This window comes from Artibeus jamaicensis, unplaced genomic scaffold (genome assembly GCF_021234435.1).
Source record: "Artibeus jamaicensis isolate MK-2021 breed Jamaican fruit bat unplaced genomic scaffold, CSHL_Jam_final contig_327, whole genome shotgun sequence".
In the NCBI taxonomy this organism is placed as follows: Eukaryota; Metazoa; Chordata; class Mammalia; order Chiroptera; family Phyllostomidae; genus Artibeus; species Artibeus jamaicensis.
This window is the reverse complement of record NW_026521772.1, coordinates 6,628,741-6,644,530: the sequence shown is the minus strand read 5'-3', so window position 1 is coordinate 6,644,530 and position 15,790 is coordinate 6,628,741. Positions and strand designations below refer to the sequence as shown.

Below are 15,790 nucleotides of genomic sequence, written 5' to 3'. Positions count from 1 at the left end.
CTTTGTGTGCAATAACCAAGAAATCTTCAAGACCTTCTCAAGTTTTTAAATCAACTTGGCTCTCAACCTTTAGAACATGTATTTTGTCAAGATAGGTTTTTTTTTTTAGAGTATCAAATAAATAAAACTTTTACTAAGATGTGATGTCCCCTCCATCTGGAAGTGTCCTTGTTAGGCCTGTTCCACGTTCTGGGATGTGGGCTGGACCTCAGAGCTGAGTCTGTGTGAGGATAAAGGACCTTTTGTGTACCTGTAGTGAGTCCTGCCTGGCCAGGATAAAAATAGTCCTAGACTTTGACCAGCGTGACTGTATAGAAAAGGCGTTATTCCGAGAAAGTCTGGCCTGTGTTTGAGCTCTTCCATGATGGGCTGCAGTAAGTCCTAGCCGAGAGTTATGAGCAGTTATTAGGCTAATAACTACTATAGGCTATTAGGCTATAACACTTTACAGCATCCAAAAAGATACACTTTTATTATCCCTACTTTACACACGGAGAAAGGGGCCTAGAGAAGTCACCTGGCTGTTCCAGACATTCAGAGACTGAGGCCAGGTCACTGCAGAGCCCTCACCCCCCCTGAATACCAGCCAAAGACCCCCCTAAATACCGGCCAAATGCTCTGACAATAAGTCTGAATGGAAATGGAGCAAATGCTGCAATCTGCCGATGAACAAACGCTCTCAAAACCAGCGCCCTGGCCATCAGGGTCCTCATGCGGCCACCCAGTCCTGGACAGGTGCTGAGCGGAGCCCCAGCCCGGCATCCCCGGGGCTGTGTTCCCAGGGATCTGCCGTGTAGGTGGAATGCTGTTCTCCGCCGTTCACTCACAAAGCACTGCGCATGTTTCTTGTGTCTTCCAGTTGACCGCCCTCCGATGGAACCCTCCCAGTTTGTCTCAGTTGTCCCTAAGTATCCAGACAAGATGGGATTCGATGAGGTAGGAGAGGAGTCTGCGTGTGTGTGCTTGGCACGTATGTGCAGGCATGTGTAAAGCATGCTTCCATGTTTATACCGAAACACAAGACGAGCATACGTCGGAGAGCCCCCTGGCCTGGGTTGGCTGCTGGAAAGGCACTGAGGTCTTGGGGGAAATGACTTGGTCTTTGTTGTACTTCAGTTTTCTTCTCGGAAAAAAAGGATCATCATGGGGAGAGTGACTGACTCATTGGGTCACAAAGAAGTTACTGTTTAGTAGTGAAAACAAATTTGATATTTTTCTAAAATAGTGCCACCTTTTATCACCCTTTTTACTCAGATTGAAGGGGAAGGGGACATACGGATTAGGTGTCAGAGGACTTTAACTTTCCTTGGAGTGGGTGGGGACTGTTCTGGAACTCTCTCCCGCTTTATTTTCTCTGCTGCTCTTCCACAGAGGAAGGTTAGAGGGTAAGGTTGAGAGGACAAAGCAAAAGAGAACAAGAAACTGTCCTAAAATTCTACTGTCCGACAGGTGAAATCTTCCTAATAGCTCTCTGAGGGCCGTGTTTATTGTTAAGTTTCAACCGTATAAATGATGAAGCAGAGATACACAGAGATGCCTCCCTTGGTAATACGCCCAACATATGTGATACCTGGTAGAGCAAGACAGGTGACTCCTTCCCGGTCCTTTGTGTTATGTGGCTGCTGACAAGGGTCAGGAACTGGGTGGTGCAGAGGTGAAGGCTGTGTATCACGAATCCACACGCTGAGAATTTTTCATGGATCCTGGGTATGTTACAGGCCAAGCTTGATGCTCTGTGCTCATTCCCGCGGCTCCACTGAGAGGAAATTCCTTACTGATCACCCTTGTGCCGTACAACGCACGTTCCCAATCCCCAAATAAATGGGGCAAAACCAGGATCTTCAGTTTGGACGTGGGTGTGACGACTGGGTCACTCCTGGAAGCCTTCTGAAAAATGCCAACTTTTGCAAGTGGTGCAGGCTCAGCGACTCACCTGAGCTCGGGGTCATCACTTCTCTGTCCCGAACAGAGATAGGGTGGTGGGAAAAAAAGTTTTCCTGGGCCTTTCCAATGCTCCCAGTACTTGACCTTGGCGGCCGTGTCTCGTTGCACTTGGCTGTGTGGCTCTTTCCTCTGTTTACCGTTCCCTAAGTATGAGCAAGCTGTCTGTGTTTTTCCTTCGTGGCTACAGTTTTTATTGCACTTGTCCTGGTAGAAACTGGGGCAGGATTGTAATTTCCCCCAAGTCATCCCAGGCGAGAGGTCTCTGGTCTGAGAGGACACTTTTGTTTATTTCTGTAAACTTTTTGTTTTGGCTAAGTTTTGCTCTCCTGGAGCGGCCCCGGGCAGCTCCTTGTGCACCCATGAGTGATGCCCTTCCCACAGCTGTCAAAGTGGGGGCTGGAACACGGGCCCTCACCGTCCAATTCTGCACAGGAAGAAAATGAAACATAAAAGAACACTACCTTTGAAGCTGTAAAATCCCAAGTCACCAGGCAAATGGTCGCCATGGAAATTATGTTTTCAAAAAATAACGCTCCTAACTCACTTTGCCCCAAGTCCAGTGAATGGTTCTTTAAGAAGACACCTGGCTCTGCCCTCAATTTCTTTGCCCAGAGCTTTAGAAATGGATGGAAGGGAGATTGTTTTGTGAGGAAGCATTAAAATTTTAGCTAGTGGAGCTTTTTATCTCAGTAAATCATATACTATATCAGTAAGCGCACTCAGAATGACCCTATACTACAAAGTTTCACCCAGCCTAGTCTGCACTCCAGCCTGGGTGTAAGATAGCTACCTCCTCATTCTAGACATAGCATAAAGCAGCTCTGTCATAAACCACGGATCGCAGGAGTTTTCACCTGTACTGGGCTTGAGAGAGGCGTCTGTTCAACTCCCTTGTTTTAGAAACAAGGTCTGGACCCCATAACATTAAATGTCTTCCTAAATGTCGCCTAGATGGTTCGTCGGGAGGAAGCCAGCGCCCTCTGACTTATTCCCGCAGGTTTCTCCTTTTCCACACTACTTGCTGACATTCCTTCCTGGCTGCTGAAGTCTTCTTCAACTCAGAGAACTAGTTTAACATCCAAAGTTTTTACCGCTCGTAACAAAGAGACCTAATTAGAATACTAATTTACCTGGAAGGGCATTCACGAGACTTTAGGTTCTGTGGCTCCTGAAGCCTGGGGATAGTCAGGGCAGCCTCATTATCTGTAACTTCCTGTCGTGGTTTCGTGACATGCATTCGTTCAGTGCGACCCGCAGGGCTGTGGGGACGGAAGTGGGTGCACCGGTGGGCCCAGCCCTCATGGGAGGGGGTTCTGAATGCACCTTCTCTGGGACCCGCAGGTGTCCTCTCTATGGCTTTTCCTACTGACCTGCATGGAAATTAAGGAGCTCACTGAGGCCTTCACTTAAGCCTTTCCATTTCTCCCCTCTCTGTTCCTCAATGGGCCACCCGCAAGGCCGCGGCCTCTTCCCTTTACTTTTTTCAGAAAAATTTCCTTGTCTTGAAGTGAGTTAAATTTCGACACAGACGCTACTAAAATGGCCTTGACCTTGATCATTCAGTGTGGAACCTTTGGAAATAAAAGGAATGTGTTCAGACTACATTCTTCTTATTCTTCGAATGACTTCCAATGTATTGTCAGGGGATATACATTATAACAGTAGCTGGTATTTAGTGCCCATGAGGCAGGGCCATGATTATTCCAGTTTTACAAAGGAGGAAACTGAGGCAGAGGATCAGGTCCAAGGCAAACTAGTGAATGACAGTCAGGAGGGGAACTCGGATCTGCTGATAAATGGAACCAGTTGACAAGCTGCCTCCTACCCCTTAGTGCTAGTGTCTGCATTTAGATCACCGCAAGCCTCCTACTAGTAATCTTTCAACTTTTCTGTCTCAAAGCAAAGCAAACACCTGCTCATCAACAAGCACAGGGAAAATGAGAGGGTTAAGTCACTGCAAACAGCTCAGATTTCAGACCGATTCCGTTTGGATTCCTGTCAGGTGACTTGATAAGAAATATAAACAAACCTTCAGCACAGTTTCCCGGTTGTTTCCACTCCTTATCCTAAGACTCTCCCACGTGGGCCCTGCGTGAACTTAAACTCTCCAAGAGCCTAACAGAAGGCTTGAGTGATGTGCTTTCTTTCCTTTTTCTTCCCGTGTTAGATTTTCATGATAAACCTCAAACGCAGAAAGGACAGGAGGGACCGGATGCTGCGCACCCTGTACGAGCAGGAGATTGAGGTCAAGATTGTGGAGGCCGTGGATGGAAAGTGAGTTCAGTTTCTTCTCGATTCTTTGCAGACAGAGCTGCAGTGGGGATGTGCCCCATCTGATGGAATCGTTCGGGCGGGGGCAGGGCAGGTAGCACGGATCTGCAGTCGTTATAGACATGTTTTCATAACAGCCACAGGCCTGCCGGGGACAGCCTGTTGTGATGTATATAGTAATGTGAAGGTCCATTTCCCTGGGTAGAGCTGGCCTGCAACCCACTCACCATTGAGCCATTTCTGTTCGTCATGATGCTGAAGGCTCCCCACTGGAAGCGCAGGCCCCAACTCTGGGGGGACTCCCAGCTTTCTGCTGTGTATTGGAAAGAATGTGTTCAGAGTTGCCTGCAGAGGCTGAATTAGAGCAAAGTGTCTAAACTTGGGCGACCTGAAGGAAGCTCATGGAAAAAGTGCCTAACGATCTGTGTATCCTGTTGCATGAGACGCTTGCCCCAGTCCGTCTGGGCGGTCACTCTTTCCGAGAATGGCGCAGGAGAGTCACCCTTGCAGATTCCTTCCAGGGGTTTTGTCATTGCTGCTGTTGTTATTTTCTTTTCTTCTGTTTTGCCCTGACCTTCTTCCTGATGCCTTAGTTCAAGGCATAGATTGTTGCAAAAACCGCAGCTTCCATGTTACATGCCCACTGGAAATATGGACACCCCTGAGGAGGATGGCTAGAAACGGTGGTGAGAATTCCTCCCACTCCTGTGGAGAATCTCACCCGTGCTTCCTGAAGTGGGGCCTGGACACCCACGGGGCGGGGAGAGGGCAGCTTCCTGAGCCCATCCCACAGCTGCTGAATCGTGATTTTCAGGGCTGGCCAGGAATCTGTATTTAAGATGCTTCAAGGTGATTTTTTGAGCAACGTGCCACATAAAATAATCGGGCACCCAGTTAAATTCATCCCAAACGTTACATAGAACTTACATTGAAAATGATTATTTATTATACTAAAAAATTGTTTATTTGAAATTGGTATGTGTCAACCTACTGCCTGCTGGCCTCCATGGTTTCTAATCAGAATCGGCTATTAATCTTAAGGAGAAGATAGTTGACCCTTGAACCATGTGGGGGGGGTAGGGGAACCGCCCCCTGCAGTTGAAAACATGCATATAACTTTCGACTCCCCCAAAACTTAGCTACTAAGAGCCTAGTGTTGATTGGAAGCCATACCAATAACATAAACAATCTATTAACACATATTTTGTGTTATATGTATCATATACTATATCCCCACAATAAAGTAAGCTAGAGATCAGAAAATGTTATTCAGAAAATCATAAGGAAGAGACAATACATTTGCAGTATTGTATGTGTCTGTGGAAAACACAATCCGCAGATAAGTGTGCCCAGCACAGTTCAAACCGTGTCGTTCAAGGTCAACTGTACTTTGTCTGTGGTGAGTCACTTCTCTCCTGCTACTTACAACATTCTTTCTGCCATTTTTGTTTTTAACCCTTTTTTAAAAAATTAGATTCAAAGGAAAGACAAACACACATGAAATTTCTCTCTTCCTTCCTCCCTTCTTCCCTGCTGGTATATAGTGTTTCTATTAGCTACTCGCCTTCATTAGGAAAATACTTTTTCAAACTTTTGCAAAGAAGTGAGGATACTTAGTGCTATGTTGAGCATTGTGGGGGACACGCCAAATATCAGACACCCTCTTGTCTTCACAAAGCTCGTCATGTCACCAGGACACGTTACCCCTAGGAAGCTCCCAAGGCATTATGGGAAACCTAAGACTCTCTTCCCCAAGTGCACAGTGGCTTGGGGAATATGCAGAGCTCTCTTCCTGGCTTCCGTGGCGGACCCTTCTTACCTCGTTAATCTTCAGACATGCTCTCTGTCGTGCAGGGCACTCAACACAAGCCAGCTGAAGGCCCTGAACATTGAGATGCTGCCCGGATACCGAGACCCCTACTCCTCCAGGCCTCTAACCAGGGGCGAAATCGGCTGCTTTCTAAGCCACTACTCTGTCTGGAAAGAGGTAGATGGTGCTTTGTCCAGATGGGCGATTCTGTCATGACTCCTCATGACAGAGCGGGAGGAGAGTGGGACTTTATGGGTGAATGCGGGCCAGGTGTAAAGTGAACCCACCTCTGTTCTGGTAGGAGCCTTGGAAGCTGCTGACACCTCATGTCTCCCTCTGACACAAGGCCAGCCACAAGCAAGGAGGGTCACCGTAGTGCCACTTGGGACAATGACAGGGGAAGACACCCAGGTTCTGGGGCCATACTCCTATTTATGCACTTTCATCCTTCATAGGAGTGCCTTCAATGTGTCCAGCATGTCACCATTTATTAAGTGATTTCATACAGGAAGTCCCACAAAAGTCATATGAGTGAGGTAGGGAGGGCTGGGCCCATTTTAACCAAGAAGAAATAAATGTGTTGCCCAGGCAAGAAGTGACCAAACCAGGACTTGAATGTCTTAGAGATCAGACATTGATATGGGTGGTATTGGAGTGTGAGGTTCTTGATTAAGGTTCAGTTTTCACAAGAATAAAGTACTTTAAGAAGAGGCCCTGGAATGCCTTCTCTCCTTGAATGATCCAGTCTAAGCCAGTCTTTTTGTCTTTTAAATGAAAAGTAAGAGATATGTATAAAAATGCATAGATTGCATGAAACTGTGGTCAATGAACTTTCCAAACTGAACACTGCACCCACATTAACCAGCATGGATATGAAGAAGCAGGTGCCCCCCCCCCCCGCAGTGGCACCTCCTGGGTATTTCCTTCTAGTCACCTGTCCCCACAGGTAATCACCATGCCGACTTTGAACAGCAGCAAGAACAGTTTTGCCTTTTTTGTACTTTTTTATATGAATGGAACCACAGTCTCTCAGCATTACACTTGTGAGATTCATCTAGAACATTATATCTGATTGGGGATCACACATTCTAATGGCTGTCAATGCACCCCAACTTACTGATCCTTTCTACTATGGACAGGCACCGGCTTAGAATCCAGTTATGAGCCTTTACATATTATATCACTAAACTCTCGACGGTTTAATACTTACTTGTCCAATAAAGAAATAAATGTCAGGCTTCTCACTGACGACCTTTGCAGGTAATTGACCGAGAGTTGGAGAAGACGCTTGTTATCGAGGATGATGTACGCTTCGAACATCAGTTTAAGAAGAAGCTGATGAAGCTGATGGATGATGTAGACCAGGCTCAGCTGGACTGGGAGCTGATGTGAGTGACAAGATGGATTTGTCAGAGAGCTCCGAGGGACTCGGTCCTTCCTAAGGGGCAGCAAGCCCCACCTCCCCAGTTGTTAGGAGATACAGCCCCAGACTCTGCTTACCGGCTTCTCTCTCCATAACTGTTGCCAGGTGCAATGCACTTTAACAGTGCATTTTATCTAACCCCACATACCTGCGTATTATTCTAACACGTAATCAGTATTTCAAAACTATCAGTGAGATCGTCTACATCCCTTTTTAGAAAAAAAATTATTTACTTTTAGAGAGAGGGGAAGGGAGGGAGAAAGAGAGGGAGAGAAACATTGATGTGAAAGAGAAACATCAATTAGTTGCCTCTCACATGCCCCCAATCAAGAACCTGGCCTGCAACCCAGGCACGTGCCCTGACTAGGAATCGAACCAGTGACGTTTCGGTTTGCAGGGTGATGCCCAACCTGAGCCACGCCAGCCAGGGCTACATCCTTTTTTTACACCATCTTCGACATCCAGTGAGCATTTCATAACACCTACAACACATCTCCACGTCTGTGCTAGGCTTCCAGCTGCTAAAGTGAGCAGTTTTCCTACCCGAACAGTATGTTTTGTTTAATAATAATAATAACAGTTTTCCTTAAAACAATACATTTTGTGTAACAGATGTTATGCACTTGTTCATGTGTAAAATATTTTACACATCTTCAGTTTTAAGACTGAAATTAAGTAAGATGAAAAGAACTGAGTACAGTCTCAGTCTCTCAGGCAGGCTAGCCACCTCTCACGTGCTCACTGGAGATTTCTTTTCCACCTGATGACACATTTAAAAAACTCACTTTTCTGTCTGGAGGGACAGTGACTGGGGAGGACACAGCTAATGTTCTCACAGAACTGAAGATGAATTTAGACTCGCTCCACAAATCCTGGGATGTTTTAATAAGAGGAGCCCCTTGAATATTTTTCTTTAATTGCAGTTTACATTTAACATTATTTTGTGTTGGTTTGGGGGTGTGCAGCACAGTGGTTAGACGATCATCCACTTTACAAAGTGGTCCCCCTGCTATATCCAGCATCCATCTGGCACCAGCCACAGTTATTACCATATTATTGACTGTATTCCCTTGAATGTTCAAAGAGAGAGTTGTAGGGCAAAATTGAGGAAGTCGGCTTTACCCAGCAGGTGGGAGGCAGGCACCTCCTCCATATGCTGAGGCAGGTGCGAAACGGACAGGTTGCAGACAAAAGGAGTGGATCGCAGACCTGGGAGTAGATGGTGGGAGGGCAGACCCGGCTGCGGGTACCAGCTGAGTCACCGGAGATGCTCAACGGAGAACAGGACTTGCCTGGGTGCCTAGTCTGAGCAGGGCGCTCCGGAGGCGGAGCGAGGTGGCTGTCATCGTTCTCCCCTGGAGGGACGTCCTTGGTGCTACTGCTTGGTCCCTGGGTCTTTTACTGCCTCTTTCCCATGGCCTTTTCTGGCCTGTGTTTGCCACTGGCCTTTGGAGGGCTGTGCAGGCAACAGTGAAGGCTAAAACTCGGGGGACTGGAGACTCAGGATTCTCACATCTGGCCTGTTTTTCCCCTGCCAACCTCCGTAAACACAGCTGGAAATGTCTTTACGTCTTAACCTTCTGGCTGAAACACTGTCTGCTAAGCAAGAGTAGATAGGATGTGGATAAATAAAGCCAGGGCCACAGGCCCACTGATGGCAGATGACAGTCATGGTTGGTGACAGACAGGATGCGCTGTGTCCTGTGATGTAGTTCATATATGACAGAGTTGGTCCCAACCTTCAGGAGTGTCTGCAAAGCCATGCTCCATCTGATATTCAAATTGGAATTGTCTCCTCCGCCCACTTCCTCTCAGTTATATTGGTAGGAAGAGGATGCAAGTAAAGGAGCCAGAGAAAGCGGTGCCCAATGTGGCCAATCTGGTTGAAGCCGACTATTCCTACTGGACGCTGGGCTACGCCATCTCCCTGGAAGGAGCACAGAAGCTGGTTGGAGCTGATCCTTTTGGGAAGATGCTGCCGGTGGACGAGTTCCTGCCAATCATGTACAACAAACACCCCGTGTGAGTCATCCCGAACTCCCTGTGGGTCCTGTGAGCACAGCACATTCGTGAACCACCCTCCCCGGTTCCCGGGCAGTACTTGATGTTTGCTAAAGGGCACTGCTTTCCCAAGTGATCTGTCCATGATCACGGCCCAGAGTGCTTGACTTGAGTGACCGTCCCCGTCACAGATTGGGAAGATGAGGCAGAAATGGCGAGTCTTGCACAGGGATCCCCTTCAATACCCAGCGTGTAATTTAAATGGACAGAACCTGCTCAATCTGCTCCTTGTCTTTGATCTGACTTCCATAAACCCGTACACCTCAAGGTGAAGGTCCCCTTCTTAAATGCCTCAAATTCTTCAGTTTACTGCTCAGTCCATCATGTGTACTATTGGCCACACACTGGCTCACAGCCTGAGAACCAGACCCGTGAACGGTCATCATGACGCACTGCGGTGCTTTGATCGGGGGTGTGTTAGAGGCTCAGGGAAAGTGAGGTGGCCACCAGGAGGGCGTCCGTGGAATTGAGTAGTGTGATAACTCAGGGTTTCAGTATCCCAGGTGTCCACTTTGACCGCGCAGTTATCAAGGGGTTTGGTAAGTGACGGTTGGTTTACTTCTCAGTGTCCCCAGTAACCCAGGAACCCCAGAGAGAGGCACGGCCTTCCAGCTCTGTGTCCTAGGAGCCTAGACCAAACTCCACACCGCAAGGATTCCTAAGTTCGTCACGGCGCAGTAGACCAGCTTCCAGCCTTGGCTCCTCCTCCAAGTTGCTGGGTTACGTCCTCACCTAGATGGTCTTCACGTCAGTGGCTGAGAGTCCCTGAGCTCCATCTTGCTCCTTTTGTCTCCTGTCCTCAGTAGGGATGAGCTCCTTGCCCTCTTTTATAGAACATGTTAGAGTGACATGATCTTTGAGTCCCGGAGAAACACTGAGGTCAGCCATCATCCCCCTCACGGAAGGGAAAGGGGCACTCACCCACCTAGGAGCTGAGCAGGTGTGCCCCCAGATCCTCTGCACCGGAGCCCTGGGAGGGAGGTCGAGTCCCCCCTCAGCTTTACACTCAGAGGGAGCTGGAACGCCAGGCCACGCTGGCGCACCTCCAAGCCTCCACCAGCTCCCGCACCCCGGCACCGCCCTCCACATCCTGCTGTCGAATGGCTCAGTCCAGCCACGGGGCCTTTGCTACAGAGGGGATCCCACTTACTTATTATCATGGTCCCACAGAGAGTCAATCTAAACTTTTCGAGTAAGACCTGAAAGTCATCTTTTAAACTATTCTATCCAAACACAACAGAAAGATCCTGACTTTTTCTTTGTGTATTTGTTTAGAGCATCTGAAAACTTCTAAAGAATATGTATCTGTTACATTCCGCTCTCACAAGCAAGAAGGGTCGGAGACGGTCGGGCAGTCAAAGATATTGTATTGGCCAAAGTTTCAAAGTTTTACCTGCACAGGGGCGAACTCTCGGGGTGTCCGGAGACACGGTGCCAACCCACGCTTACAGGCCAGGGTTTTATAGAAGCGGGCAAGCAAGCGGGTTTCCAGAAGCAAAGGTGGCAGTTAGCGATAAACGAGCTCAGGTGTGAAGCACTTAACAACAACTCCTGACACATGGAAGCCCTCTACACATTTTGACCAATTCCTAACTCTCTGGAACACCTGCCTGGGGTGGGTGTGGTTTCTACTCAGGCTTGAGCAAGCAGTCTTGGGTTGAGCAAACAGCTTAGCACAAACAACTTACTTCCTCCTCGACTCTAACAGTATCGATTTATAGACTAAAGTTTTCCACAAAGGACACAATTTACAGGATAGTCTGATGAACGCAGACCACTGGAGAGCCAGCAGGCAGGGCCCCTCTCCCCCCCAGCCCCGCAGCCCCGGTTCTGCCGGCCCCTCACCCACCTGTGTGCCTCTTGTTTCCAGAACGCAGTACAAGGAGCACTACAAATCCAGGGACTTGAAAGCCTTCTCTGCAGAGCCCTTGCTCATCTACCCCACACACTACACGGGCCAGCCGGGCTATCTGAGCGACACGGAGACCTCGACCATCTGGGACAATGAGACGGTGGCCACCGACTGGGACAGGACGCATTCCTGGAAGTCCCAGAAGCAAGGCCACATCCACCGCCACGCCAAGAACACAGAGGCCCTGCCCCCATCGGCCTCGCTGAACACTGCGCCTTCGAGGGACGAGCTCTGAGGCTCCCGGCGGGCTTCACCCCCCTTTGGGCCCTCCGACGGCTGTTCGTCGGTTTGCTCCGGCTTCTTCTGGTGATCACAAGCATCTGACCCAAGTGGTCGATTGAAAGTGGTCGATCAAAACTCATACATTTTTGACGGGAGGAGAAATAAGAAATTTAAACCCCAATTTCCTAGGATGGGTGGAAGAGAGGCTTTATGGCAGCCATTACCATAAACTGCAGTGTAGATACTAGTCCTCTGGTTCGTTCCCCAAGTGCCGCTGGTTCTCACATAAGGTGGAAGAATACGGCTCAGAGACTCGTCCGAGAGAAAGGTGACGGCCACAACTGTCAGTGAATGAGTGCTCTAGGGGCCCATTGTATGTCATAGACGTGACCTTAAAAACTTGTGTAGCTAACAAGTTTATGAGGGGAATCAAATTATTTAAAACCAAAGTAATCGGGCTTGGTGTTTGAAGAAATTCTGTCCTGAGCCTCAGTGCAGATGGAGTTCTTCATCCTTGTCCTTGTTGTCCAGCGGGTGGGCATCGGGTCCGTCTGAGACTCACCTGGCCTTTCACTGTCGTGGTGACTGACGCTCCCTTAACGAGGTTCCAGGTTGTCACTGAGTACAGTTTAGTAGTTCTTTTGGGGTTTGTGTAGATATTTAAGGAAAAATAACCCAGACTTTGGCCTTTTGGATTGTGGTCATTTATTTGAGTTAGGATGCGCTATTTATGAAGATAAATTTAATATATAGGGGTCAGGGTTGGTGTCTAATTTCTGTCCCAAGGGTTTGGCACATCAGACGCTCCCTCCACCCCCGGCCTGGGAATGAATTGCAGGTGGGAGTTTTATGAGTCACGGTTCAGGGGCGGCTACTGTCCTTGTCTGAGTTTTTCGTTCTAATTTGAATTATTTATTTTACAAAATGGGGGGAAATACCTGTACGGTAAGGCAGAGAAAACAGATGTGTCCAGCGTCTCCGTGTTTAGAGACCAAACACAGTGGTCCCCTGGGGACTGGTCAGTGTAGGCCCCCTGGCTCAGCGGTCTGGTTCCCCTGCCTTGTGCGGGGGGCTCTTGTTGCGTGGGAGGCTGGAACCATCTGGAAACAAATGACCCTCCGTTCCAGGTGAGAGACCTTGCTCAGAGATAGTGGTCTGATCAGCAGACGCAGGCCAACCACCGGGAAGCTCTCAGCGTCAGGTCCTGGGCAGAGCACTCTCTGCTGGCCTCCCGGGCCGATTTTCTGTGAAAGGTGGAGTTGGACGACATCATGTCTTCTGCGATCCTCGGCTGTCTCGGGACGGTTTGCTTCTGGTTTGTGTTTTCGTGCCCACAGACAACAAAGCTTCGCTCTGGAAGTAGCCTCCGCCGCGTCCTGTCCACATCGTCCTTGGGGATCTCCCTGGGGGCCCTGGTGAGGGTCCCCCACTGCAGGATGAGGCAGTTTGCCTTCCACAGAACACCAGTCTCCGCCTTCCTTCCTGAAGTATCACTGATACCCCTGTATGTTGACTAATAAGCCAGGGCGCTGAGGAAGGGATCTCGGCCAACTCCGATTTCTACGGCTTAGACACAGCCATCAAAGTGTGACTCTTTTTTTCTAGGAAAAAAGAAAAAACTGGAAGAGAAACCTGGAGAGTCTGTGAAAAACCCTTAGGTCATCCCTAAGGCTTCCTTGGGTGTTTTGTATTTTGTTTGCGTATTTCAGTGTGTGTGTGATGTTTATGGTGTTTTTTTAATGGGGTGGGAGGTGGCGGGGTATTGGGCTGGAGGAGGACTAAGTTGTTGTTCATGTGGTTTTGTCTAATAGAGAACACTTTTACCCCCCATCAGCTGGTCTGGTGGGTTTCCAAATCCCCATTCTTAAAAGACATGGGTCTTAAATTCTAGGATTTTAGATTAGGACTGTTCTACTGTGAAGAAAGTTCTGGCTCTCTTAGCCCAGCCATGGCGTCTCTCCGCTCAGGTCTGGAATCCCAAGGGACAACCTGCAGGACCAGTATTCCTCTACCAAGTGGTCTCTTCAGCGGCCCAGGGGGTCCTTGGCCTCGCCCTCCACCTGCCTCCCCATCCAGGCTTCAGTCCAGACCTCTGACCTTGGCAGTGTCAGAGGCTTTGCCTCCAGCTCAGGCCCCTGCTCCAGCCTCTGAAGTTAAATGCCCCTGGATTCCCCATCTGGACCCCTGCCTGGATCTTGGGCCCCAAAGTGGAGTCCTCTGGACAGATGGCCCTGACCCCAGTGGGGCTGGCGCTGCCGAGCGTGGACCGCGCGGGCCTTGCTTTGGGTCCTCTGGGGCCGGCCACAGGGACTTGGGGACAGGAAGGCACTGGCACCCCAGCGCCCTACACTGTCTGTCGCGCTGTGTCCCTTCAGGAGAGGATGTGATAAACTACTACTTGCCTTCTAGAGCTCTTTGTAAAAATTAAAAAAAAATTGGCTCGATGCTGTGACTGGTCGCATGTTCCTCCAACACTGATCGGTGGCCACTGTCGGGGTCCCCAGGTCCGCTCCGGAGCAGAGATGCCCCTCCCTGCCGCGTGGCCCCACGGCACGTGAGAGGGGGTGGTCACTGACCTTCCTGTCCGGTGCAGGTTGTCTTAGAGCGCGGGGTGGAGGTGGGTCAGCTGGCAAAGATTCCAGGATACGGAAAAAACTGGGGAGTCCGCAGGGGGAGGGTGTTGGGAAAGAGCCCACCTCACATTTTTGTGCTATGGGTCAGTCTATCCATTCACTGCAAGTACTATGATGCTTGACCAAAGCCAAAGAGCTTTATGCCGGGACAAATAAATAAATAAAAAGGAGAACCCATGCTAGCCTTAGCAAAACACCTTGAATTTCGGATCATGCTTCCCCAATACTTCAAACACCCGGTCTGAGCACCGCCCCATTTCAGGCGTGAGCTGGGCACTCAGATGCGCAGAGGACTAGGGGGGGCCCTTCTGCGGCGGGCTCCGCGGCCCAGTGCAGCAGCCACACGAGCAGGCGGCCTTGTCTCGGAGGCTGGGACAGACATTGGACCCCAGAATACCGGGTTCTGCTTCGCCCGGGGGTGGCATTCGTGTGGGTCGGGGGTGGGGGGCCTGATGCAGAGTTCAGAGGAGGCAGGACAGCTGGGCGGGGGGTGGGGGGTGGGAACGCTATCCAGGCACCGGGAGGGTGTGGGGTTGTGACCAGCCCCTCGGCGGGGACAGGAACCTGGGCAGGACTGAGAGGCAGGTGTGTGTTGGGGTGGACGACAGGAAGCCAGACTGAGACCCGATGATGGTGGCCGGACTGTCTTGTCAGGAATGCAGAGGCCACTGTTCCTGGGTCCGTTCCCTCTTTGGTTTCTGGTTTCCAGTGAAGCCGGTGCCAGAAACAAGACATGCTGCCATTCAGCTCCACACTTGGGAATCTTTTCACTTAAGGTTGGAACAGATCCCAGCAACAAGGAGCTGTCAGCAGAGGCGAGGTGTCTGCAATGTGCGTGACACTTTCCCTCCAAGTGAGCGCAGGGGAGAGAAACGAGCTGGAAGGGTCTCTGTGGCCGCCAAGGGGTGAATTCACTAGGGGATCAGTCAGTAACCCCAAAGTGGGATTTAAAACGAGGCCGGTCATTTGATCAGAAAGTGGCATGACGTGGGTAAGTCACAAAGTCAGGGAACTGAGCCGGCGGCCCTGGGAACCATCGTCACACCACACCGTACGTTCCACGGTGATGTTTATTATTTCAGAGAGAGGCTTCCGCCCCAGGACATTCTGATTGAATGTGGCCGAGGCGGGAGGGCCAAAAGGAGACAGCAGTGGCCTGGGGGGGCCCCTCCCTGTGAGTGGGGACACAGCCCTCAGCCAGTGCCGGGCAGCCAACAAGGATGGAGGGTCTGGCCAGCGCAGGTCCTTTCTGGCCGGCTCGGAAAAGAGAGAAATGGGACTCGCAGGTTGGTGCACTGTGTCACCACAGATGACAGGGTCGGTGGTGCCACTCCAGCACAGAACAGGAGGCCACGGCTTGAACCACAGCGTGAAGAATTTGGGAGTGCTTTTAGGGAGAATTTGTTCACAGAATTATTCGATTCTGAATGGGAGTCCCAGGTCCGTGGCTCTATCAGCGTGTGTCACTGAGTGGGAGAGCAGTCCCTTCTGCTCTGTGGGGTGACCTAAAACGA

General features: G+C 49.9%; 1 protein-coding gene across 2 annotated transcripts in view; it reads left to right on the top strand.

The window, feature by feature from the left end:
• Positions 1-14,088, top strand: part of COLGALT2 (collagen beta(1-O)galactosyltransferase 2) — a 75,687-nt gene extending 61,599 nt beyond the window's left edge. For both annotated transcript variants that reach the window (XM_037145684.2, XM_053663717.1), the window contains 6 exons: positions 860-936; positions 4,112-4,218; positions 6,070-6,202; positions 7,286-7,413; positions 9,264-9,470; positions 11,380-14,088. In XM_037145684.2, coding sequence (XP_037001579.1) covers positions 860-936; positions 4,112-4,218; positions 6,070-6,202; positions 7,286-7,413; positions 9,264-9,470; positions 11,380-11,656 — 929 coding nt within the window. In that variant the 3' untranslated portion in view covers positions 11,657-14,088. The remainder of the gene's footprint in view (positions 1-859; positions 937-4,111; positions 4,219-6,069; positions 6,203-7,285; positions 7,414-9,263; positions 9,471-11,379) is intronic.
• The last annotated feature ends 1,702 nt before the right edge of the window (positions 14,089-15,790 follow it).